This window comes from Catharus ustulatus, chromosome 21, assembly GCF_009819885.2.
Source record: "Catharus ustulatus isolate bCatUst1 chromosome 21, bCatUst1.pri.v2, whole genome shotgun sequence".
Lineage (NCBI taxonomy): Eukaryota > Metazoa > Chordata > Aves > Passeriformes > Turdidae > Catharus > Catharus ustulatus.
Window position 1 is genome coordinate 5551737 of NC_046241.1, and position 24292 is coordinate 5576028.

Consider the following 24292-nt stretch of genomic DNA (forward strand, 5'->3'; position numbering starts at 1 on the left):
AGCCGAAGATGGCGGGTGCCGGCCGAGTGTGGCGGGTCGGAGCGCTGCTGCTGCCGCCAGCCTGGCGGCTGCGGGCCCCAGGACGAGCTTTCGGTACCGCGGCGGGACGGGGAGGCAGCAGCGGCGGCGGCCGCCTGGTGCTGGGCGCTGCGTTCGCGCTGGGCGGCAGCGCCGGGCTGTGCCTGGCGGCGCGGCAGCGCCTGCGGGAGCACTCGGCCGCTGAGGTAACGCCGGGGGCGGCTCCCCCTGATCCCCGCCGTGCCCTCCCCGAGGCCTGCGGTGACCCCGCTGCGAGCCCCCGGGGACAGCGGTTCCCCAGGGACCCAGCGGCTCCTCCTGCCCCGGTTTGAGTGAGGGAAAAGCTTAAAATGGTCTGGGAGGCCCGTGGCAGAGCATTCCTTGAGCAGCTGTAAGGAAAGCCTGTCAGTGTGGGCTTCCTGCGGGTGTGGAGCCTTTTCTGTTGTTGCTTTTTTGCAGCACCCGCGCAGGGTTGTGTAACCCAGTAAATTGTAAATGAGAAACAAAGTGGGGTGGCTGCATTTGTTCTTTAATGTGTGAGGAATGATTGGCACGGCCTGTCAGGCTGCTGAGGTGTAGCAGCTTTGCGAAACGTCCCATAGCTGATGTCCCTGTGGCCCTGGGCTCTCCCTGCCCTGTCCCAGTTGTGCCCAGGTTGTTGATCCTAGGAGCGTGTACTTGGGCGCAGACACGTGCCTAAAATCAAATGCCAACTCTGCTCTCTCCACCTTGTGGCCTCAACAGAGGCTGATGTGGGGGAGGGATTGGCTTGTAAAGGCTTTACTTGTGTTTATTGTAATACTATTCAAATGGTTGTGTTTTTCTATAGAATTCTGTTTTACAGAATAGAAACTATAAAGGGGTAAACTGTCTGGATTTAACTTTTTTTTTTTCCTGGCTGTGGATAGGAGTTTCCAGCATATTAAATAGATGTTTAGAGAAACAGGTTGCTGGTCCCAGTGGGTGAATATTTAAATATTTGATGCCATTTAAAGAAAGCATCTGATAGCCAAGATATGCTCATGATCAGATGTTGACACTGAACATCGGTGACTATGACTTCGTGACAGAAATAAGGGTGGAAGGAAGGTAGTGTTTTATGTTTTAGCAGAAAGTTGAATTTTCTGTTCTCTTTCTTCCCCAGCTGCCTGTGGGGAGTCTGCAGCTCACTCTCTACCAGTATAAAACGTGTCCTTTCTGCAGTAAAGTCCGAGCTTTTCTTGATTATCATGGACTGCCCTATGAAATTGTGGAAGTAAACCCAATTATGAGGAAAGAGATCAAATTCTCTTCCTACAGAAAGGTGCCCATCCTCCTAGCTGATGCTGGGAGCCCTCTGGTAAGTCTTCCTGTCTTGGAGCCTCAGCATGCAGGGGAAAAGGTTTTGAAGAATTTCCTTTTCAATTTAACCTCCTTTTAAAAGGTTCTTTTAATCCTGTTTTTCAGCAATTGAACGACTCCTCGGTGATAATCAGTGCAATAAAGACCTATCTTATTTCCAGGTAAGAAAACAGAGTGATGAGAGAAGAGTTGAATGTGGAGGGCCCAGGTTAAGTAGAGATTTAGAAGACTCTGAGTGTGCTGTAAGTCCCTTGCTGACCTCAGGCTCTGAAGCTCTGGGTGACCTGAGCCTGGCTGTGATAATATGGGGGGTGGCTATATGTGTTGTGATGTGTGTGATGTAAAGCAAAACTTGTACCTTTCAAAAGTAAAGTCTCATCCGTGAGATTCTGTTTGCACAAAACCTACTTAAACACGGACCAATGTTAGTCCTGGAATTGAGCTTACAATTAGCCACTTGTAACATCTAGAATGAAATGGCATTGTTGTGCCTATGGCCTGTCCTTTAGGTCTACTTGAGAATGGTAGGAAGTTTTATGCCTGCAGAAATTTCTGTTCTGTCACAGACAAAGGTAGATGCGCTAATAATAGTTATTTGCAAGTAGCTGTTCCAGTCTGGCTTTTTTTTCCAAATAGAATCTGGAACATTGTGCACTTACTTTTAGAATAATACATTTTATAGTGTGTATCTTTCAATCTGTCCTTTGCTCTTGCTCCTTTTTTGTAGCAGCTAGATCTGTGCTAACTGTGTTTCTTTTCACAGGAGGAATAGCTTAGAAGAAATCGTGTCCTTTTATCCACCTATTAAAACGGTGACTGAGCAAGGCAAGGAGGTGCTTGAGTATGAGAATAAATACTGGCTCATGCTGGATGAGAAGGAGACAAAGAAAGTCTATCCTGTCAAAGAAGTGAGAGTGTAAGTGCTCTTCAGTTTCTGGGCTCTCCAAATAGGGTCACAGCCCCCTCCATATGTACTCAGGGTTAATGTAGATGTAAAATCCCACTAGGGCTGACAAGTCTTGTCACACCCCTGTTAGTGTTTCACGCGTCATTAGTTGGTTTGCTGTGTTTGTTAGATAATTCAAAACAAAGCTGTTAGACAGCCTAGTTACCACCACCATGGTCACGCAGGCCTTCAGCTGCCTCCAGTTTCCTTCTTGGCCACAGAGGAATGCTATTGAGGGAGAGTTTCCCTTCCTGCTTTATTTCTCATATTGGGCAGAGAACCTAATGCTCTATCTTAATCTTAAATTCAGTTTGAGATTGGAGGAGCCTTGCCAAGGATAACAATGCTGAGTGCATTTAAGGAAGGTCACCAGAATATCTGGGTAGGAGTGTTTGACCGTGGAAGGATCTCTGACTAAGGCTACTGTGATCCTGCCTCTTGTAACCCTTCTGTTGTACCTCATTCACTGAAAACTTCCTTTTGACTGCTTGCAGGGAAGAAATGAAGTGGAGAAAATGGGCAGATGATTGGCTTGTTCACCTCATCTCCCCCAATGTTTACCGCACCCCCAAAGAAGCCTTGGCATCTTTTGATTACATTGTCCGTGAGGGGAAGTTTGGCACCTTGGAAGGTCTCTTTGCCAAATACATGGGGGCTGTTGCCATGTTCTTTGTTAGCAAGAGGCTGAAGAAAAGGTTGGTATCACTAAGCACCAAGTACACAAGAGGAGAAATAGCTCCTCCTTAGCTGTGAACCACAGCTGTCAAAGGGCAGAACCTCAGAGTTTTAAACTGAACCATTTAATCCTGTATTTCTTCAGCTGGAGGTACTGAACCCCTCTACTCATCCACTGTTTAATTACTGACTGCCCCTTCACTCTGAAATACTGCCCTTACTTGCAAACCAAAACCAGCCCGTAAAGTGAGAAGTGATAGAATGTAAGGATAAAAACAAACTGATTCTTCCCTTTATCCAGACACCGGCTTCGAGATGATGTCCGAGAAGATTTGTATGAAGCAGTTAATGAATGGGTGAAAGCTGTTGGCAAAAATCGACTGTTCATGGGCGGGAACCAGCCAAACCTCGCTGACCTGGTAAGGGCTTCATCCCTGCAGTTATTGTCAGTGGTTCACAAATTATCCTGCTGCTCATCTCTGTGAAATGGTAAATACAAGTACAGGCAGAGAAGTTGAGCTATGTGAGTTATATTTTCCTTTGTGCAGTAATACATGGTGGGAATGTCCCCATAACTGCACATAGATTCTGATCCTTCTTTGCTGTTTCCTCATAGAAAAACATGCATAATCTTAATTACCTTTCTGCCATTCACTCTTGCTAATCAGAAGGATGGATCAGATAGCAGCACAGGGGAAGAGCCGTACTGGCTTGGCTGTTGAGACACTTATTGTACCCTAAACTATTCTCCACAGCTGTTTCAGTGTTGTTCTGACCTCTCTGCTCTGCACAGGCAGTGTACGGGGTGCTCCGGGTCATGGAAGGGCTGGAAGCCTTTGATGACATGATGGCTCACACCAATGTTCAACCTTGGTACCAGCGCATGGAAGAAGTCATTCAAAAAACTGGAGTTGCAATCTGATGCCAGCTGCACCTGCCTCCCTGAAGTAACTTGCATGGTGAAAACTTCAGAAGAAATGGTTCTTATTCTTAGAGTTGACTGGTCACGCCTAATGGACTGACACGTGAACATCAAATCGCTGTGAGAGAAAAGTCCAGTTGGGTGTTTGTAGAAGGACGGGGACAGGTAAAAGAAAGGGATCTTGGATTCTGCTGGAAAGGAGATGCTCTGAACTGAAGAATGCAGCAAAAAGGCTTCTTTCAGACAAGAGACATCCTCAGAGCAGGTTACTGTAATAGCAAGATGCTCTTGGCTGATGTTATGGCTGTGTCAGATGTGGTAGGCCTGACCAGCTTTTGCCTTAGGCTGTCTTCTGCTACTCATCCATGTCACCTGAAGTGTTTTTCTGACTGAAACACTGGATACTGGTTTTTAAGTGACAATATTTCCTGCAATAGAATCTTGTAAACCTAGTGCTAAGGGAACTGGAGGAATCTGCAGTGCTGGAGAAGGCACCCTTCCTCTGACAGCAGCGAGGCTGCGCTCTGCAGGGCATCTGCTTTCACTCTTCCATGTAAATGGTTCTCTCAGGACTTGATTCTGTACGGTCTGCAAGGATAAAGGCTGGCTTTGTTCTGTCCCTGGTGTGAGATCTGAGTCCTTACCTTACGCTTTACACCCAAAGAACATGGCCTACATTGAAATGACAAATGCAGAGCAGTTATCGGAAAGGCTTGTCTTGCATGAGATCTGTCTGGAATATCCTCGAAGATCAGTTTGTTCTTGTTTTAGAAAAAGGAGGATTAAGAGCCATCTGCATGGCCAGGGGATCTCTAGATGTTTCTGTCATGCAAGAGTAACAAAGGATTTGCTGATGTGGCAGTCAGATTAGGAGCTGTACCTGCAGCTAAGTCTTCTGAGCTGTGCTGGGTAGAATCATATAATGATTTGTATTGGAAGGAACCTTAAAAACCATCTTGTTCCAACCCCCTGCCATGGGCAGGGACACCTTCCATTAGACCAGGTTGCTTCAAGCCCTGTCCAACCTGACCTTCTAGGGATCCAGGGGCAGCCACAAGTTCTCTGGGCAAGCTGTGCCAGGGCCTGCTCATTCTCACAGGGAAGAATTTTTTTGTAATATCCCAGGTAACCCTGCTCTCTGTCAGTGGGAAGCCACTGCCCCTTGTCAAAGTGCCGCTCTAGCTGCAGAAACAGTATTTGTCATAGCAAGTGGCAATGCAGGTTCAAATTTGAGTAATATTCTGCACAGCCCAAGGCTTCAGAATCCTTAATTACCACCTTGATCAAGTTCTGTTTCCGTGGAAGAACACACAGTTTTCAGGCAATCTGATTTATTGTGGTATTTCAGGTGCAGTTGAAATTGGTCTATAATACAGCTGCTTGCCCAGTGTGTGTTCAGGGGGAGTACCTTTATTGGTTCTAAGAATGGTAGTGATAGAAATTTGGGTTTTTTTCTGAATGGAGGACTAGTTCCAAATTCAGTTATGATCTGACATTGAAGGAAGAAAGAAAATGTTTACAGTACAAATGGCTGTGTGGCTGCTCTGACTTGGATTTCTTTAAACTGTTCTGTACTGAAACTTGTGTTCCACACTATCAATAGGCAATGTTCTTTTAAACATTTATATTGAGCATGCATAAGCAGGAGGTTGAAGAAACCCTTGATGATAATTTGAGCATCCACCTCAAGAGGGAGGAAGAGATTCTCATGTTAAATGAGGATCTGAAGCACCAAGGACTCAGTGACTCCACTTCTCCTTGCTGTGCTGTGCTACATGAATCAGTCCTCTCAAAATGAATATCCGTAACACTAACATGCCATAATATTACATTAAATAAAGATTGTTTCAGGATTTTGTATCACCTTTTATAAAGTCTTAGAATGTTAAGAGATTGGAATGGACCTTAAAGATGATCTACCCCCAACCTTAGGGATGGCCATGGGCAGGGATACCTCCCACCAGACCTCTTATCCAGCCTGGCTTTGAGCACTGCCAGGGTTGGAGCATCCACAAACTCCCTGGGCAACCTGTGCCAGTGTATCAGCAGCCTCACAGGGAAGAATTTCTCCCTAATATCTAACCTAAATTGCCCCTCTTTCAATTTTCACCTCCTCCTATCACTAAAGGTCCTGATGAAGGGTCCCTCACTGGCTTTCCTGTAGCCCCCTTCAGATCCTGGAAGGTGCTGCAAGATTTCCTTATGACATTTCTCTTTTCCAGTCTGAACAGCCCCAACTCTCAGCCTGTGTTCTTAGGAAAGGTGCTCCAGTCCCCTTATCAACTTCTTTGTAGTCTCCAACAAGTCCATGTTTTTGTGTTGGGGACACCCAGAACTGCACACAATTCTGGTTAACAGTTCACAGTAAAACTGGCTGTGCACACACTTCAGCTATCACCTTTAAGACGCTAAACCTCATCTCAAAGGCAACGCCAATAAAATTCACTTAATAATCCAGCTATTCCACCCTCTCTTCAGCCCTCCCCATTTCAGCGCGGAGCAGCAGCCGTTCCGGAGGGCGCCGTTCTGCCGTGTGCGCGGCCGGGGAGTCCCGTGCCCCGGCGGGTCCCGTGCCCGGCTCGCGCCGGCCGCATGGAGCCGCGGGCGGTTACCGGGGGCGGTTACCGCCGCTCAGGATCGTTCGAATCGCCCAATGGTGGAGCCGCGGGCGGCGCGGCGGCGACGGCGGCCAGGTCCTTGCGGGCGGGCCTGTTGTCCTTGGTGTGGGAATCAGTCTCCGTGCCCAACTCATGCCCGCACCTGCACCGCCCGCCGCGCCGATGGGGAGCTGAAGTGGCTCCGGACCCCGCGCGGTACCAACTGGTGAGAGCGCCGAGCCCGCGGAGGGCGGGGCGGGGCGGCCTCGCCCTGGGGGGTGTTCCCTCACCGTGTGGGTGTCCGAGCCCCGGAAATTTTTCCTTGCTCCCTCCTTTTCGGGGCCCTTGGTGCTGCGCGGCCGGCGGAGCCGTCGGGCTGGGGGTAACGGCGCGGCGCGGGCGGGCGTTGGGAGTTGCCGGGCCCTGCTGGGTGAGGCCTGCCCTGCCCTCAGAGCTGCGGGCGCACACGGCCCCCAGCCCGCCTCTCTGCCAGCCCCAGGTGGCCACAGATTCCATGGAAAACCTCCAGAGACTGCAGGAGGAATTAAAATTTACGAGTGAGCCTTGTTGCTAAGGGAGGCGCGGTGACAGCGTTTGGTTGTCACTCGTGGTGATTCGAAAGCTTCTGTCAGTGCTGGGCCCGGGGAGACTTCAGCCCTTCCTTGGAAAAACGATGATTAAAACACCCAGCAGTGTTTGGAGTTGTTCATAGCTGGAAGGTGGGGAATCCTGTTCTTTCAGAAAGCTGTGTCTCCCTCTTCCTGAATTAAAGGAAGTACTGCTGTGTTCCTTAAAAGTTGCAGCTATAATTTGAAAGTTTCTAAGTGAATAGTGCCATCATGCTATTACACAAAACTTTTCCACTGTCTGAAACAATTGCCATTGTCAGTATCTTAGGAATTGCAGTCTCTGTCCTTCCCTCATCCCGTGTTTTACCGAGAAGCTAGTGCACACCAACTTTTGTTGTTTGGGTTCATGTACTTGATATGTTTGAGCCTTGGTGTTCAGAAGTTGGCACCTTTTCCTCTTAATAATTTTATTATTTCTCTATCAGGTGTATCTCATCCGTCAACGAAGAAGTTGCCTCTTCCCCCAAATCCGTGTCCAGGAAAGTCAAAAGCGTGAAAGTAGCTGTAAGTAACTTTACCTAGGCTGACAATATCCTTTCTGCCAGAATCAAATCAGCACTGCTGGAGGCTTTGTGTAAGATTTGCAATTCCATTATGCTGTTACATCAACTGAGGAGCATCAAGCTCCAAGATGAAGACTTGAACCTTGTGTCTCTAGGCTTTTCTGTGTTGTGTCAGGTTATGCTTATGTGTTTCTGTGGAGAATAAAGAAATGCTGTGATGCAATGGCTTTTAAGGATTTATGCTTAAAAAAGACACTCAAAGTTAAGCACATATGAAGGAGCATACAGGTTCAGGGTTCTAGGATGGAGTGGTCTGATGATTTCCTGATGGTGTTTCTTAACTGTTAAATTAATTCTCCTTCCTGTTTCAAATTTCTCTTTGTAATCAGATTTTGTTGGTTATAGGAACCCTTGATTTGCTCATTTGCTTTATGACTTTGAAATTCAATGATTCTTACAGATGTCTGCTATCAGTCCACCTGTGTTTGATCTTCAATAACCAGGTTAAAAGCAGAAAATACTGGAAGCAGAGGAATTGTTTGTGTTAGTCCTGCCTTTATAGAAGAATAGTGTGCAGTTCAAAATGGCAGATGCTACTGATAAAAAGCACAAATGTTAACCAAGGCTGGCCACTGTTCCTCTCTGAACACTGAAGAAAATGTTATTTCCAGTTTCCTTATTCACAGGTTTCCCTTCATTGTATTTCCCTTTCCCATTTGTGGGAGAAGAGCCATGAAGAACCGTTGCTCATCTCCCCCTTTGCACGTCCATGTGGATGAAAACACCCCCGTCCATGTCCATATTAAAAAGGGGCAGAAAACCACACCTACAAAATGCCAGGTACGAGTGTGCATCTGCTTGGTTGTAAGGGCTGCAGAGAGGAAGGTGAATGGCCCTAGAAACATCACAAAATCTTCCAGGTCTGTTCTACTGTTGTGTTAGAGCTGTGAGACTTCATATTTAGTGGTGAATTTGCAGTGACACATTTGCTATGTTGATTTGTTGAAAGATGATTTTACTTTTCATGTTCATGTGAGAAATGTTGCTTCCAATGTGATTTCATTTGGAGGATTTTTTCACTTTTATTTATTGGATTTGTGTCCTGATCATGTTTTCTATTTTGCTTCATATCTATTTTTGGAGGAAGGCTTTGAGGAGAGGTAGTACTTAGGCATTTCAAGTACCATCTTGTATTAAAATAAATGTGCTTAGAAAAAGAACCTTGATTCAAACCATCTTCTGGCATTAAAGACATTCTCTGTCCGCTGAGCTCTGCAGCAAAGAAGATCTCCTCCCAGCCTTAACCACAGGAGGCACAAGGCAAAACTGAAGTTGAGGTTGTAGCTATTCCATATCCTCTTTTGTTGCTGGATATTTATGGAAAATTGTCCTAAAAAGTTGATGGAAGTTGCGATCTCATTCTTCCTTATCTGCAGACATTCTGTTCCTAAGTCTTCCATTAATTCTGTGTTTGTTGCTAACGGCTAATTTCATAATGGGATGGAATGACAGTGAAAATAATGAGTCCTATTAATTAATTGCCAGTAGGGAGTGTTTACAGCATCTGATTTTTCTCTAAGGTTAGAATCGTGCAAAACCACTTTAACTCTCCTTCAGTTAGAGCAGCTCAAGTTCAATACAAATAAATATGGATCTTGTAGTTGACTGCAGAGTAGGGGAAACACTTCCAGAGCTTTCCAAAATCAATCACAGTGTCAGATGGTACAGCTGCTTTTTTGTGAGGTGAGTCTGGGATGGAGAAGGGATCTCCCAGAGATCTCTCAGGTCCTACCTCCAACCATCCTGAGTGTGCAATAGCCTTTCCTTCTGGCTGGTGTCAGCTTCCTTCAGTAGCTGCCTCATCTCACCTGATGCATCCTGCGAAACGCTACTGATGAATGATCTTTCATTTGGTTTTGCCGCACTAAAAATTGGAAATGGTTCTTTAAGGGTCTGTGATTTATTTTATTTTCTCTTTCTTCAGCAAAAGCAGAAACAGAAATCAAAAGGGGAAGGTGTGCGAGCTGTGCGGGTGAAAACTAAGGCCCCTTGGATCCCCCCAGGCAAAACAAGTACCCGTGACTCCATCTTGAAATGGGAGGTACAGCTGGTTTGGCTCTTTAAAGCAAACTTTGCGGCTTAGCCGAAATGGAAGAGAGCAGTTGAGTAGTGAGAGAGTTGGGCAGATCTGAAAGAAGCCTACTGTCACTTACCATCTATTTGAAGTGTCTTCTATAAATCTTTCTCACTTTTTAATATAGAAAAATGGAGAATTCATAAGCAGCCTCTGGCCATGCCTTTCTGTCTTCTCTAGAAGCCAGACACATTTGTTTGTTTCTTGTCATACAGTGCCCTTCAACATCTCATCTGGAGGCTCAGCGAGGGACTGCTGGTCTTAGTCTCTTCCGAAGCACGGAGCATTTGTGTACCATTGTGTCATATTTTCTTTCTCATGGGCTGATAGTTTTGCATGTTGTATTCCTGGCACTTCCTAGATGAGGATTTCAGCTTCGATTAGTTTTGCTTCTTCTTTGTGCTCTTTCTGCATTCTTGACCTTTCCCCGATGGAAATGGACAAGCCGTTTGTAAATGGTTTTTTTCTTTGCTAGCCTTGCTGCAGTGATGTGACCCAGTCTCAGTTTTTTGGCAATGTTAGCTTTGGAATACTATTTATAATGTTATACTAAAAAAGTTAAACCCTTTATTCTCTGGCAGGAATCAAGTGACCGTGTTGCAGCTATACCTAGAGAGTCAGGCAGGATGCAGTCGGTTCTGCAACTCAGCGACCTCTCCACAGAGGATGATGATCCCACTTGCTGCAGAATTAACAAATATGAAAGGAAGATCGATAACCTGATGAATATGGTGGGAACTCTGAAGAAAGAGGTGAGGAGACAGTGGAAAGACCTGCTGGGGCTTTGTAACTGTTCCTTTGACAGGATGAAGCTGGAGGCAGGTCTTGGTGCAATGGAAGGCTACCCAGGCTCTTGGTAGCTTGCTTAAAAAACAGTCTGAATTGTTTAGAAAAGCTGAACTATCCTGGTGAGAAATTCACTAAACCACACTATGAAACATTTCAAAATATTACTAGTTTAATAAGGTATTGCTGTACTTTAATTTCCAAATAATCTCTCTTGCTCAAGCCCAAAATCTGAAAACTGATGATTCCAGAAAGTGAAAAATACAATACATTGATATTTTATTGTCAAAAAATCCCCTTATTCAATGAGATTGTTTTTTCTGATACAGTTTGAAAAATGTGCAACCCAGTGATGTTGTGTTTTCCAGATAAACAGGCTCTTATGCAGTTGACACCACTTTAAAAATACGTGGGAGATGTTCCCAGGTTTCATAAGATGCAACATGGTGGGGGTAAACTGCATTTTTAACATCAAGTTAACACTCAGAGTAGCAAATCTTGTATTATTATTTTACTCAAAACTACATGGATGTCAAATCAGTGAACAAGAATAGGATTTGTGTCAAGTACATTCTTACATGAAGCATATTCTATTTTATTTATGCTACAAAGTTTGGTGGAATTACTTGCATGATTATAAAATAAAAATCAATTTTAGAACCACAGAGTTACTGAGAATTACAGAATGAGCTAGGTTGGAAAGACCATGGAAAGATCATCAAATCCAACCTGTGACCTAACATCTCCTCATCAATTAAACCGTGGCAATGAGTGCCATGTCCAGTGTTTTTTTAAACACATCCAAGGACAGTGACTCCACCACCTCCCTGGGCAGATGATTCCAGTGCCCAATCACTCTTTCAGTAAAGAATTTTTTCCTGATATCTAACCTAAACTTCCCCTGGAGCAGCTTAAGACTGTGTTCTCTAGTTCTGTCAGTGGTTGCCTAAGAGAAGAGACCAACTCCCACTTTCAGGGAGTTGTAGCAAGTGATGAGGTCTCCTTTGAGCCTCTTTTCCTCCAGGCTAGACAACCCCAGCTCCCTCAGCCATTTCTCATAGGGCTTGTGTTCCAGGCCCTTCACCAGCCTTGTGTGCTCTCCTTTGGACATGTTTGAGCATCTCTACATCCTTCCTAAACTGAAGGGTCCAGAACTGGACTCAGCACTCAAGGTGCAGCCTCACCAATGCTGAGTACAGGGAAAGAATGACCTCCCTGGTCCTGCTGGCCACACCATTCCTGATCCAGGCCAGGATGCCATGTGCCTTCTTGGCCACCAGGGCACACTGCTGGTTCATGTTCAGTCAGCCGTCAGCCAGTACCCCAGATCCCTTCCTTCACTGTGTCCAGCCACTCTGCCCCCAGCCCGTAGCACTGCAGGGGTTGTTGTGGCCAAAGTGAAGGACTTGGAACTTGGACTTGTTAAAGGTTGGAAAAGACCTTCAGGATCATCGAATCCAATCTTCGATCCATCAAATAAACTAGAGCACTGAGTACCATGTCCAGTTGTTCTTGAGCAGGGATGGTAACTCCACCACCTCCTTGGGCAGCCCATTCCAATACCTGACAACCCTTTCTATGAAGAAATTCCTCCTGATGTCCAACCTGAACATCCCCCGACGCAACTTGAGGTCATTTCCTCATGTTCTTTCACTTGTCACCTAGGAGGAGATACTTCATTTTTTAAAATACTTTCAATAAGTTTATTGACTCTGGCTGGTTCACTGATTTTTGGGATTTGGGTTCTGTGTATCACTTCCAAAACCCCTGGTTTAAGTTTTATTCCAATATCTTCAGGTCAAGATGCAGCAAATGGAGGAACAGGAGGAGATGACAAAGCGGCTCCTGGAGGAGCAGAAAGAAGAACTGCATGAGGTGACGCAAGAGCTGGCAGAAACAGAGAATGAGAACACGCGGCTGCGGCGCAACATCGAGCGCATAAAGGAGGAAAAGGACCTGACTGTGTAAGAAAGCTTCACTTCTCACTGTTCCTGCACTAGTGGTATCCACAGGCACCTCTCTCCTTTATTGCTGACGTGATTAGAGGTCGTAGCTGCTGCTGCAGCTGCACTGATACACTTGGATTTTTTGTCACCTTTTAGAAGGGGGACTCCAGATTGCAATAGCTGCAGAGAAGGGCTCTAGTATGATTTTTGGAATGGGAAAAAACCCCTACTTTGAGAGGAACCTGAGAGCAGTTGGTTTGTTTGGAGAGTCAGCCTAGCTCTGCAATTAGTATTTTGAAGTTAAGGGATTCTACTTGAATTGTAATGATATTGATAGAACAATAAATGAGCAAACACGGACATGAAAACTAGAGGAGAATTTTTGACCTTTATGAAAATCATACAGAGCCAGGAGTGACAGTCCCTGAGAGGACTGAACCATGGGCTTTTTTCTTACTGGTCCTGAAGGTCTGCAAGTCTGACATTTTTGCATCTGCTTTGTATCTAAAGAATTAGTGAAGTTTGTGTCTGCAGGGGGACATTAGTGTTTTAGGAGAGTTAGTTTTATTTTTGGGTTTAGCAATGTGTGCAGTTTTGGTATAAGCCTGATTTGTCCCCTCTAAATTTCATAGCTGTGATCTTAGCAAGCTCATGGTGTCTGCTTACTGCTTTTTCTCAAAACAACTTCCACACTGAAAGAGGGTAAATCTTAAGCAGTTTTTGTTTAGAGCTTTTATCCTCTGATTTGGGCTTTTTATGAATTTTAACCCAATCAACTGTATATCAATAGTGGCTGGTACAACTGCCAAAGCTTCTTGTTTCTCTGATGGCTGAATTCTCCTTGCAGGCTTCAGAAGGAGTGCTTGCAGCAGGAGAAGGAGTGTTTGATGACCAAGCTGAATGAAGCAGAAAGGGATGGAGCAGCAGCTGCCAGACAGATCAGTGCCCTGAAAAATACCATTGGGAGGCTCAATGTTGTAGGTGTCCCTTTTTGTTCTTACCTTTACTACATTACCCTGTTATATGGCTGTCTTAAAAAGTAATGTTATAGTTGCTAATCCAGCAATACCTCAGGAAAATTGAAGGGATTTAACATCTTTTAGGTGTTTGCTAGTTAGGTTTTAAAGTGGGATATTTACTTCCAGTTACCTTCTGCACACAAGTGTTTGTTTATATCGTGTAGGTTTTGTTTTGTTTGAGTTTGTTTTTCTCATATCTTTGTTTATTTTTTTTGTTTAATGTTTTTCTTTCAGGAGAAACACATGAGCAGCACAGATATAAATGCTCTAACAAGACAAAAAGAGCTTCTGCTCCAGAAATTGAGCACCTTTGAAGAAACCAACCGGACACTCCGAGAACTTCTTGCAGAGCAGCAATGCCGCGAGGTGAGAACTGCTGTGAATGGAACCTGGCTGATTACAGGAGGCTGTGTTGTCTCATGGGCTGGAAGGGATTTTGAAATCTTTCAACTCGTTTTTCCCAGCCCTGCAGTAGACCCTGTCAGCCCATAAATGTTGGATAGTTTTTGTTTAGGATTTTTTTCATCTGCCTAATTTGCAGAGTAAGACTCGCTTTTCTTCTCTGAGGATGGTAGAGCCTCTAAGTCTTTGACTGCTTTAAAAGGTTCAGGCACTGCTGTGTTGCCAGCTGTCTCCTCGGGATCTGGCTGTATCAGCTGATCCTGCTGGTCCCAAACACTGCTTCTGCACTTGGATTGCTGGAGTCTGAGGCCTTGATACAGCCTTAACTAATAGGAGCCTGTGGATATTCAGAACTTTGATTTTGTAGGCTCTGAGGGCAGCAACAGAGAAATTGAAAACAATTCTGTGCTGCATGTACAGAGCAATTCTCTATTGCTTGTAAGAGCAACAGAAAAATGAAATTTCTATTATTTTTGTAGTTTATATTCCATTTCAGCAAAAGCAAGGCTGATGGTAGCAGTTACCTCAGTCACCAGTGAGGCTGGATAAAAGGTCTTCCACATGACTTCCCCTGAGTAGTGGGAGAGTTCAGAATGATCTTACATTGCCATCATGCTTTTAATTTTAATCTTTGACTGGGAAGTGGAAAAACTTTCTGAGATGGATAATGGTATGTGAAATATTTAGCAAATGTGATGCTTCTCTATATCTAAGAATTGCTGCTGCAACTGGGAGGAAATACTTGATTTTCCCAGTTCCATTAAAGAGCCTGTATAAAATTGACTTTTTAGTTAACAATTTTTCTTATGCATTTATTTTGTAGAAAGATGCCCAGAAGGTTCTGGATCGTCAGGCATTTCTGCTGAAAAGGATGGCTGACACAGATGCAGAGAACATGGTAAGCAAACCCCAATCTCTCCTTTCTTTAATGAAAAAGCAGAAAGATCTAAAATGAAAAGACCTTCTTTGTCTTATATTCTGCTGTCAAATCTTACTCTAGTGCCTTTTAGATCAATTAAAAAATCATTTTCGCTTTTGTGGTAATCAGAGCCACCACATTGCTCCTCTGGTTAAAAACCTGCATTTCAAAGTGGGTAGATTTTCATTACCTTTGAAATATGGGGGCTTAGAATGGGGATATCTATATTTTGGACTCTGTTACTGAATGAGTTACTCTGTCCAGTTTTTGTTGATTTCCTTCTCTGTAAACTGAGACAAGAGTTTTTGCTTTGCCAGAAGTTGTAAAACTTGCTGTGAGACACAGGTAAATGCCCCTTTTAGTTTGTGGGGTATGTACGGTCCTGACTGGATATCCTGTGCCCTGTTGCACAAATGTATGTGTATCCCTTTTGCTTCCTGCTTGAGTAGGGTGCAGCCTGTTTTTCTGGGGATGAGGATGCTGTTGTTGTGGATAACAGACCATGCCACAGATCAGGGAGGCAGTTACACCCCTTGCCTGCTGTCCTAAATGTGTTACTGAACGTCTGTGTGGTGTTTGTTTTTCCAGCAACTTCAGATCAGGCTTCAGGGAAGAGAAAAAGAACTGGAAAACCTCACAGTTCAGATAGTGGCAGAAAAGGTAATATTGTTTTTCTGGTTTTCCCTCTCTTCTCTACTTTCCAATTCTGTAAAATCACAGGCTGTCCAAAAGATGGGGTTGTTTGCAGACCACTGTTTTGACATCAGATGACTGGCTGGCTTTAAAACTAGGCAGATACCAACTCCCACACCGTTGTGGGTTCCATATTCTGCTAATAAGACACCTATCATAAAGATGGATAGGGAGAATTCTCTTTGTTTGGACACTGAATTGTTCTGTTTAAGGTCCTGTTGGTTCCCAATGGCAAACTCCAATCTGTTCCTTAGTTTAGGAAGTAAAGGGGGAATGCAGTGGAAAAGATCAGATATGAAGGACATTTTGCCCTAGAACTTCAAGCCAGTCATTCACATGTGTTGTAAAATAAAAGGCTGCTCATTTGGTCCCTTTTTGTTGGACAAGAAGAGCTGTGAGGGTCCATCTGGAGGTGGCTGGAGATCATTCAGTGAAGAAATCTGAGATTACTACTGCATATTATACAGTGTTCTTTCTATTAGCTTGTTGAGTAAAAACACGTTTGTCTTGTTCCTGCTTATCTAGGAACAGGCAAAGAAAGCAATTGAACTCTCCAGAGCTATGGAGCAAATGAAAGCGCATTTACAAACCCAGCTGCGAAACAAAGACGCTGAGAACAACCGCCTGCTCACACAGCTGCGGGTATGTCTGCACTGCTCCCTGGGGATTTTCTCTTCCTTTGCTCCCATCGACTGAATTACTCACAAGGGGAGTAGCACAGGCTTTTTACAAAGCCTGGTTGACTGAAATATTGGCTGGTGATGTTTATACCATTAACACACAGCATGATTTTCAAATTAAGAGAAATCTTACTTTTGAGGCATGAGGCAAAATCTTAGCCTTAAGGTCTGTGTGCATTAATTAGATTTTCTTTTTCCTAAGTTAGTTACATGATAATTATTGAAAAGTTGGCTTTGGTTTAGTCAAGCATCAAGACAAACTGGAACTATTTAATTTGCTTTTTTTGAAAAATGCTGTGCCAGTTTGATCACCCTTGTTCATCTGTTGTACAGTAATAATGAGGAGGAGAAAGTTCCCCTGGTTTATTTTGATTAGAGTTTCATATTTAGAATATGTTGGGATGATGTTACAAGGAACATAAATGTATTAATAGTTTAAAGGCGCTTTAATCTGTTTTAGTAAGAGCTACATAAAGCAACATTATTATACACAAACATTTCATCAATAAAAAGAATTTTCTCAGGTAGATTGAAAGACTGTTAAAACAGTGTTATGGTCAGGAGAGAAATCAGTATTTTAGGAAGCAGCTTATGAAAGAAGAAAGCAAGACTCTTGGAAGAGGAGGAAGATGTCATGCTGCCATCTTTTTCAGCATTTAGACAGGATTGTGTAGGTGAAACTTGACTGCAAATAGCTTCAGGCTGAACACTGGAGATTTGTGCCTGGTTCTCACCATTTCTAGGAAATTAGTTGCTGCTTTGGGTTTGCAGGTGTAATAAGAGCATTGATCTATATGGTGGGTTTTGTTCCCCTGCAGAATGTGGAGATGAGTGAATCTCAGCTTAAGGAAGAACTGGAGCTTGCCATGGAACAGATGAACGACGTGAAAAACAAGATGGATGGTGATAAAGAGGCCCTGAAAAAAGCAGTCCGTGCACAGAAAGAGCGAGCGGAGCGGAGTGAGGAGTATGTGCAAAAACTGACTGCCCAGCTAGCAGAAAAGGTACCTGCTGGAACAGGAGAGGCCTAGTTTGAGGTCATGCTTTTAAATTTTTGACTTCTGGTAGCAGCCCTGGGGAGAGTCTCTTTCAACTAATGAAATTTATTTCTGTCTTGATGCCATGACCCATTTATGCCAAGTTTAGAACAAATCCAGTTTGCTCAGCTGTCACTGTATTCACTGCATGTCTTAAGTAAAGGGCATCTCTGTGTATTGTCTGCATATCTCACACCAGTGATGATTTTGTCTTCTCCCTTACTTTTTTCCTCTTGTATTTCCCCTGTCTGACAGGAGAACTGTCTTGCTGAGTGCCGGAACACTATTGAGAGCTGGAGGAATCGCTGCACCAAAGTAACAAAGGAGAAGGATGACCTTGAACTAGAAGTCGTTACACTGAACAGGTTAGAGTAAAATCAGTGCAGAGAAGGAAGCATGAGTGGGGATGAGTTCAAAGTTCAAGGATAATTTAATTGAATAATAGCATTGAAATGAATATTTTAATTGGATTGCTTGTAAATAACCAAGCAAAACCAGCACTGCCTAAGGGCTAGAGTAGAATTTGAAGAGGTGGAGAGAGACATGTGACTTCTGCTGCTGACTTGCCACAGCAAAGGCAGACTTTTTAAGGGTTGCTGACCCTTAAAACTGCTCCTTTGCCATTTTGTAATGCTTTGAATTAAGGTTATTTTTGTTTTGAAATCTTTTTGAATAGCCGGAATGGAAGATTAATTAAAGAGCTAAGTAGTATAGTTGATGGCAGTTTTATAATGAAGGGAAATAAACTTGTAGATATCACTGCAGTACAGTTGCTGCTGCAGGGAAAAGCAGGTAGCTATGAGTTGAGAGAGGCATATCTTTATCCTGTGCATCTTTGAGACAATTCATTTGAGCTCCAGGGTTAATTTCCAAGAGATATAAAAAGACTGAAGTAGTCAAACAGTGTAACAGAGAGGTGTGCGTGCATGGCTGGAGAAGAAAGATGAAAGGATAGAGAAAAGCCCTGTTCCTGTAGCTAGTTTTCAAAGGTTAGGAGCCTTACTCTTTTTTGTCACTTAAGGATTAATTTTCTTTCTGTGTGGCAGCCGTATTGCAGACTTGGTGGAACAACTGGCAAAGGTCCAGGAGAAGACACGGGATGAAAACGAAGCTTTGATGGATAGAGTGCACCAAATGAATGGAGAGAACGGTGCTTTAAGGAAAGATAACGAAAGACTAAAGGTCAGTGACTCTAAAGGTTTGAAGATTGAATGCTAGGAGGAAAAGAAGGCTGAATTATAGCCATTTGCTTGGCCACTGAAGACAAAGTCAAATTGCACCCATTGCTCCTATGCAGTTTCAAACAAGTTCATATAACCTGTCTGTGACAGGGCCAGTGTGCTGGGAGGAGACACAGGAAGTGTGTGTACCTACTTGGAAAACTGTGTTTCTTCCATGTTTTCGTTAGGAGTATCTCCAACTAGATACTAGATGTTTCATCTAGCTGGGATCTTAAATCTTGTCCTTTCACCTTCATGCTCCTGACCAGAGAACAAACAGCTGTTGTAGCTCATACGGAGAGAATGGTAATCTCCAGAACAAAAAAAAAAAAAAATTGCATATTTCTCCTGTTGTCCTTTACCATGAAGTGATCTTGTGGGTGACCTACGTCTTTTTTTCCAATACAAACCTCTGTGCTCTGCTGATGCAAATTTTGCAGACTACTGAAGTCTGGAAAGTTTTGGCAACTTATGTGGACAAAACTCTATTTTCTTAGGCTAGACAGCATTAGACAGCTCATGTGGCAGGTACTTCCAAGCACTCAATGAAAAATGTTTTCTTTTTTTCAGTCTGCTCTGAATGCAATGGAGGACAAGCTGAACCAAGCGCAGTTAGAATTGCAACAACTCCAGAACTCTGTCAGGAGCTATGAAGGGTTGATTGAAAACTACACAGCACAGGTGGGTCTCAGAACCTTCAGCCCTTGCCCAAAGGTGTTTTCTCCTTCCACTGTGGCTTATTCTGTCATGCCTTAGCTTTTGGCAACGGGAGCAGTTTCAGTTACTCCAAGGCATTGCACACACGTGTGTTGAAAACTGTACATAACAGATAAAGTCTGGGGTCTTTTTTTGAATATCCAGGCACAGAAGGCCCGAAAGGAAGCAGATGATCTGGCAGTAAGACTGGAGAAGTGTGAAAAAGAGAACAAGTCATTAAAGGAGGAAACTAATAAGAAGCTTGAAGAGGTAACTATGCTTCTAAAGATATGTTGTAGACATTCATGGATCTTTGTATTCTGAATCTAGTGAAAAACAGCTGTGAATAGGAAATCAAAGGTTTTCTTCACTCTGCCTTCTGCATAATTTTTTTCTCAGGACTTAATAAGTCTTGAAGAATGAGCATTTAGCAGCTTCTTTTTGACTGTATGGCATTCTTCAGAGATGTATAAATTATTTAGTCCTTTGCTGCAGAAATTGGTTTAGAACAGTGGATTAGGTAGGTTACACCATTATCTGATGTGGAACAGCTGACCTCAAAAACAGAGCTTGTACTTCTAGTGAAACTGTAGCCCACAATCCAGAATATTCATTCCTACACCATCCATAGGGAATGCCAGATCCTAAGTGAAAGGTTTTTGGAGTAGGAAAAGACCTTAGGCTTTGAACTCCAGCACTGGCCAAATATCCACACAGTGTTACCATGGTTGTGGACTAACAAAGCTTCATTGAAGTTGAGAAATGTTTTAGTCTTGATCTTATCAACGTTTGAAAGTTCCTCACCTTCTCTTCTTTGATTACAGGCTCATCAGAAGTTCCAGGACCAGCTTTCTGAACTGGAAAAGCTGCCTGAGATCTTGAAGTACACTGAGACACAGCTGGCAGAGTGCCATCAGCAACTGATGGGTTATGAGAAGAAGAACACGGACCTGTGTGTCATGATTTCAGATCTCCGTGAGCTGGTAAGGGACTGGCAGAAAGTACCCACGACAGTTGAAAGCTCTGATGAATGAAAACAGCATGAATTTCTAATCACAGCAAGGTTCAAACTTCGTCTCTGTTCTCGTCTCTTTTTGAAAAGATTAAACGTGCACTGCAAAATAAAGGTGTGTGGCATGTCTTTGTGCAAGAAGTTAGTGGCTTTGCTGGTAGCATTCCTTAATATTTGAAAGCTTTCTCATCCCTTGGTGCAGAATCTTTCTGGGACTTATTATCAGTTGTGCTAATGCCAGCACTCACTTCTGTTACCTCCATCCTCTTGTCAGCTTTCTGTCCTGTAGTTCTCTGCTAGTGGTGCTGGCCCAACCATTTTCTCACTCTGATTTCAGGTTTTTCCCAGTTTCTGTTTTTTGCCCAGAAAGACTGTGTAGGTATTGCAGAACAATTTCAGACAGGGATGACACCTACAGCTCTGCCTCAAGATAGCACATGATCTCTGTCTGACCGCTTTAGTCTGCTTGGTTTGGAATTATAACCCTCCCTGGTGTTTCAGACTGATGCTGTAGTGGGCTGCTGGCGTGTTTGTGGCTGCTGTTGTCGTGTGTGTGCTTGGCTTTCAGGTGCTGCTGTACCTTCAGGAATTTATGGGCCTGGCTTTTCTTTTGCAGTACAGATGAGTTTTCCTACACCTTCCCAGACTGTAACTGGAAGCATCAGCAAAATGGATGTTTAGTTCTTTTAAATCCACTGTTCCCTTTCTGAAGCTCTCCATACATTATGATTGGAACATATTTCCTTCTGAGAGCTGCATATGTTTTAGGTGGTTGGACATGTGTGTAGTGACTACTCTGTGAAATAATTAATTCCTGTAATTTTTAGATTGACCTCCAGGGGGACAAAATGGAGATGACAAGAGAGAGATATCAGTCTGCCCAAGAGGAGAAAAAGCAACTCACCTTGAAGGTGGAGGAGCTAGAAAGGTTAGAAATACTAGGCTCTCTTGCTTTTTTAACCTTCCATTTCCATTGTTTTTACAGGGGATTGAAACAGCTTCAGTCTTGTTCCTGTTCCCCACATGCCTCCAGGATTCTGTGCATTTGCTTGTGTCACAAGATTCTCTATTTAGGAGCTGTCCTCTGAAGGTTATATGCTTTTGCAGCAGCACCTGTTGTGAATGTTGTTAGACAGGATGGTGGCTTAGACAGCAGAGAAACCAGCTTCTTGTCCAATCTAGCCTGGCAATTCTGAGGTTACTAGATATTACAGTATTTTTACCTATGTTTATAAATTTCTTTTAGTGACAATGTCTCAGAAAATGCAGGTATATGGGTACTCTGTAGGTCCTTCAATCTCTGAAATTTTGATTTGAGGACTGGGGAACTGTTTCTTCAGGCTCTCACCTTTCAAAGGGGAATATAGTCTATTACCAGAGGAGTCAGGACCTGACAAAAGGCAGAATGAAACACACTCCATTTAAAATGAATAGGTTTCCTTCCCTTATTGTCTTAAACTAGAAAACTAGAGTCCACGAATGCCCAGAACATAGAATTCCTTCAGGTCATAGCAAAACGTGAGGAGTCGATCCACCAGTGTCAGCTGCGGCTGGAGGAGAAGAGCCGTGAGTGCAGCTCCCTGGCACGTCAGCTGGAGATGGCCATTGAGGATGCCAAAAGACAAGTGAGTAATTTCTCATGTTTGTGAATTCACCCAAAGCTACCCAGGCTGTGAAAGGGGAACAGTGACAATGCTGAAAATATCTTCTCAGCTTATGACCAAACCCATTAAAATCATCATGTTCAGTGAAATACAAGTAATGTGCTGGTGCTATTTGGCAGCACTGTTGAAGAGCTGAACTCGGTTTGCAACAGAGAAAAGCACTGGACTGAGCTGCTGCTTATGTATGAGAATGTGTCAGTTAAACTTTAGAGGGCTTTTCTGGGCAATGGGTAGGAAAAAAACATTCTTCCACAGACATCCCTTTAACAAAGTTGTTGTTCTGTGTAGGTGGAACAAGCTCGAGAACGAGCAGTCTCCAGAGAGAGGGCAGCCCAGTCCAAGGTGTTGGATTTGGAGACCCAGCTGAGCAGGAATAAAACAGAGCTGAACCAGTTGCATCGGAGCAAAGAGGATGTGAGTGGCTTATGGGGGATACTCTTGCTGTACTGGTGGTGTCCTGGCAACAATTGAATTCCATAAATCACACTGTGGATGTGCTGCTGAAGTCATGAAGGGCTGTGCCTGAATGTGATGTGCTGTTGTGTGTGTCCATGTGTGTGTGACATAGGACATGTCTGCTGTGTCACCAATTCAAGACTGTGTAGTAAGCTATAGGCAAGTCAGAGTACCATGATGTGAATGAGCCTGGTGTAAGGTTATGTGTAAGAAAAGAATCAGACTTTGCTTGTGTTCAAAGGAGATTTGCACCAGGTATCATGGACAGATTTCAGCTTCATTTTGCCTATGTCAGAGAGAGTGCAATTTCTTTTCTAGAGGAAATGATTTCTTCTAGAAGAAAGACTGGGAATCTTTTGTCATGTCCTATTTACCTTGCTTCCTTGCTTTAGCATTACGTGAAATTGTGTTAGCTGATGGATCAGGTCAAGTTGCTTTTCAGAACAGAGTGTGTTTCATTCCCTAGAACTACAGCTAATATATTTTAAAAGCCTGACTGATTAGCCACGTTGTCTCCTGCTTTTATCAGCGGGTTGCTGAATGGAGTTGGGAATGAGCAGAAATTATAAATATCACAGCACCATCTATGGTAATGTCATCTGCTGTGCTAATTCTGGCTCTCCCCAGCACTTTGGGGGAAGAGTTTAACATGAGGAGGATGGATGTTGCTGCCTTTCAGCCTGTTTTGTGCTCCCCTGTGCAGGCAGAGCGCCGATACGAAAGCCGCCTCCAGGACCTGCGCGATCGGCTGGAGCAGTCGGAGAGCACCAACCGCAGCATGCAGAACTACGTCCAGTTCCTCAAGTCTTCCTACGACAATGTTTTTAGGGAAAGTGCTTTTCTGGGCTCCCCCAGCCACACTCACTCTCTTCTCTGAGGGCAGTATTTCACTTGCACCTTTTTTAAGCACACAAAAGGAGCTTTGTTTCAAAAGCCTTATTGATATAGGAAACAACATTTCAGGGTCACTGTTGGGAGATTTTTTTATTGCAGAATGAGAAAATAAAATTATGTTGGTATCTGTTTAAAATGTGGGGTATCAGCAATACTGGTTTGGTGCTAAAGGTTGGTGTTACACCATGAACTGAACCCCAAAACCAAGTGGATTTGCGTATAATGGAAAAGATCCTTTTCCTCCTGTTAGGTCATGATGGTTTCAGCTCTTAAAACCTGCCAGAGGTTTGTTGAGTGTGTTGATTTTTGTAAGAACTCTCTTTGTGCTTCACTTCTCATTCAGTTTCTCTGTTGGGGAGATCATGTGGAAGCTTTTTACCTGTGGGATTTTTAAAATAATTTTTTATACTGTTGGTGTGATGCTGAAAATAACTGAGGTGCCTAGGCTCTGCCACTCACATGAGAGAATGTCCTGCACAACCACAGTGTTTGTAACAATTTTATACCAGAAATTGTGAGTTTGGTTTGGGTTTTTATACTTGATTCTTACATACTCCCTGATCCTTACCTTTATTTGTGAGTGTGATACTAATATTGCTTTTCTTCTCCTACCCTGATTTTCTCATCTTGAGTATACCCACCCAGGACTGAGCCAAAACAGTCTAAATTTGAAGGAAATCATTGTCACTTCATTTGGGATCTTGATGCAAATGCCATGTGAGTTCTGGGTGTCCATGAAATCCTGACTTTGTCTTAAGCCAACTAAGGAGAAGCTGCAGATATTCAACTTCTTCATCAAATTCCCTGCACCTTCTGGAAAATCAGGTCTTTTGTGTGTCAAGTCCCTAAAGTCCATGTGCTCTCTAGTGGCCTGTTGTTTCTACTAAATGGTTCTTAGGGGAACAAAAATAAACCTTGTTTTTATTTCTCTCTCTTTTGTATCCTATTTATATTCCTTGTGATGTGGTCATTGGCAGTGTAAGGTTTTTAAACAAATCAGGTTCCAAAAGATACGTAATTGCGCACATTTAGCACTTTAAAAATCCAAGATGTGCTGGGGAGAAACCAATAAACTACATTTTAATTGGTTATGGTGGGGAGGG

General features: G+C 43.6%; 2 protein-coding genes across 7 annotated transcripts; both read left to right on the plus strand.

Moving 5' to 3' along the window:
- PTGES2 (prostaglandin E synthase 2) lies at positions 1-4521 on the plus strand. The gene is made up of 7 exons (XM_033077895.1): positions 1-224; positions 1163-1357; positions 1465-1520; positions 2123-2275; positions 2800-3000; positions 3282-3399; positions 3774-4521. The coding sequence occupies exons 1-7, from the start codon at positions 9-11 to the stop codon at positions 3900-3902; spliced, it is 1068 nt and encodes a 355-aa protein (XP_032933786.1). The 5' UTR covers positions 1-8; the 3' UTR covers positions 3903-4521.
- Positions 4522-6705: 2184 nt separating this feature from the next.
- Positions 6706-24121, plus strand: ODF2 (outer dense fiber of sperm tails 2). 6 transcript variants are annotated; one of them, XM_033077691.2, is made up of 21 exons: positions 6917-7218; positions 7554-7632; positions 8303-8471; positions 9616-9732; positions 10347-10517; positions 12349-12515; positions 13345-13474; positions 13751-13882; positions 14742-14816; positions 15426-15497; positions 16056-16172; positions 17029-17214; positions 17503-17612; positions 18294-18429; positions 19038-19148; positions 19329-19433; positions 19988-20146; positions 21003-21103; positions 21638-21800; positions 22128-22253; positions 22999-24121. In XM_033077691.2, exons 3-21 carry the CDS (start codon positions 8364-8366, stop codon positions 23170-23172), a joined length of 2460 nt encoding a protein of 819 aa, XP_032933582.1. In that variant the 5' UTR covers positions 6917-7218; positions 7554-7632; positions 8303-8363; the 3' UTR covers positions 23173-24121. The 6 variants fall into 6 exon arrangements, with proteins under 6 accessions (XP_032933580.1, XP_032933582.1, XP_032933583.1 ...); XM_033077692.2 differs by having other exon boundaries at positions 8318-8471; XM_033077693.2 differs by having other exon boundaries at positions 8360-8471.
- The last annotated feature ends 171 nt before the right edge of the window (positions 24122-24292 follow it).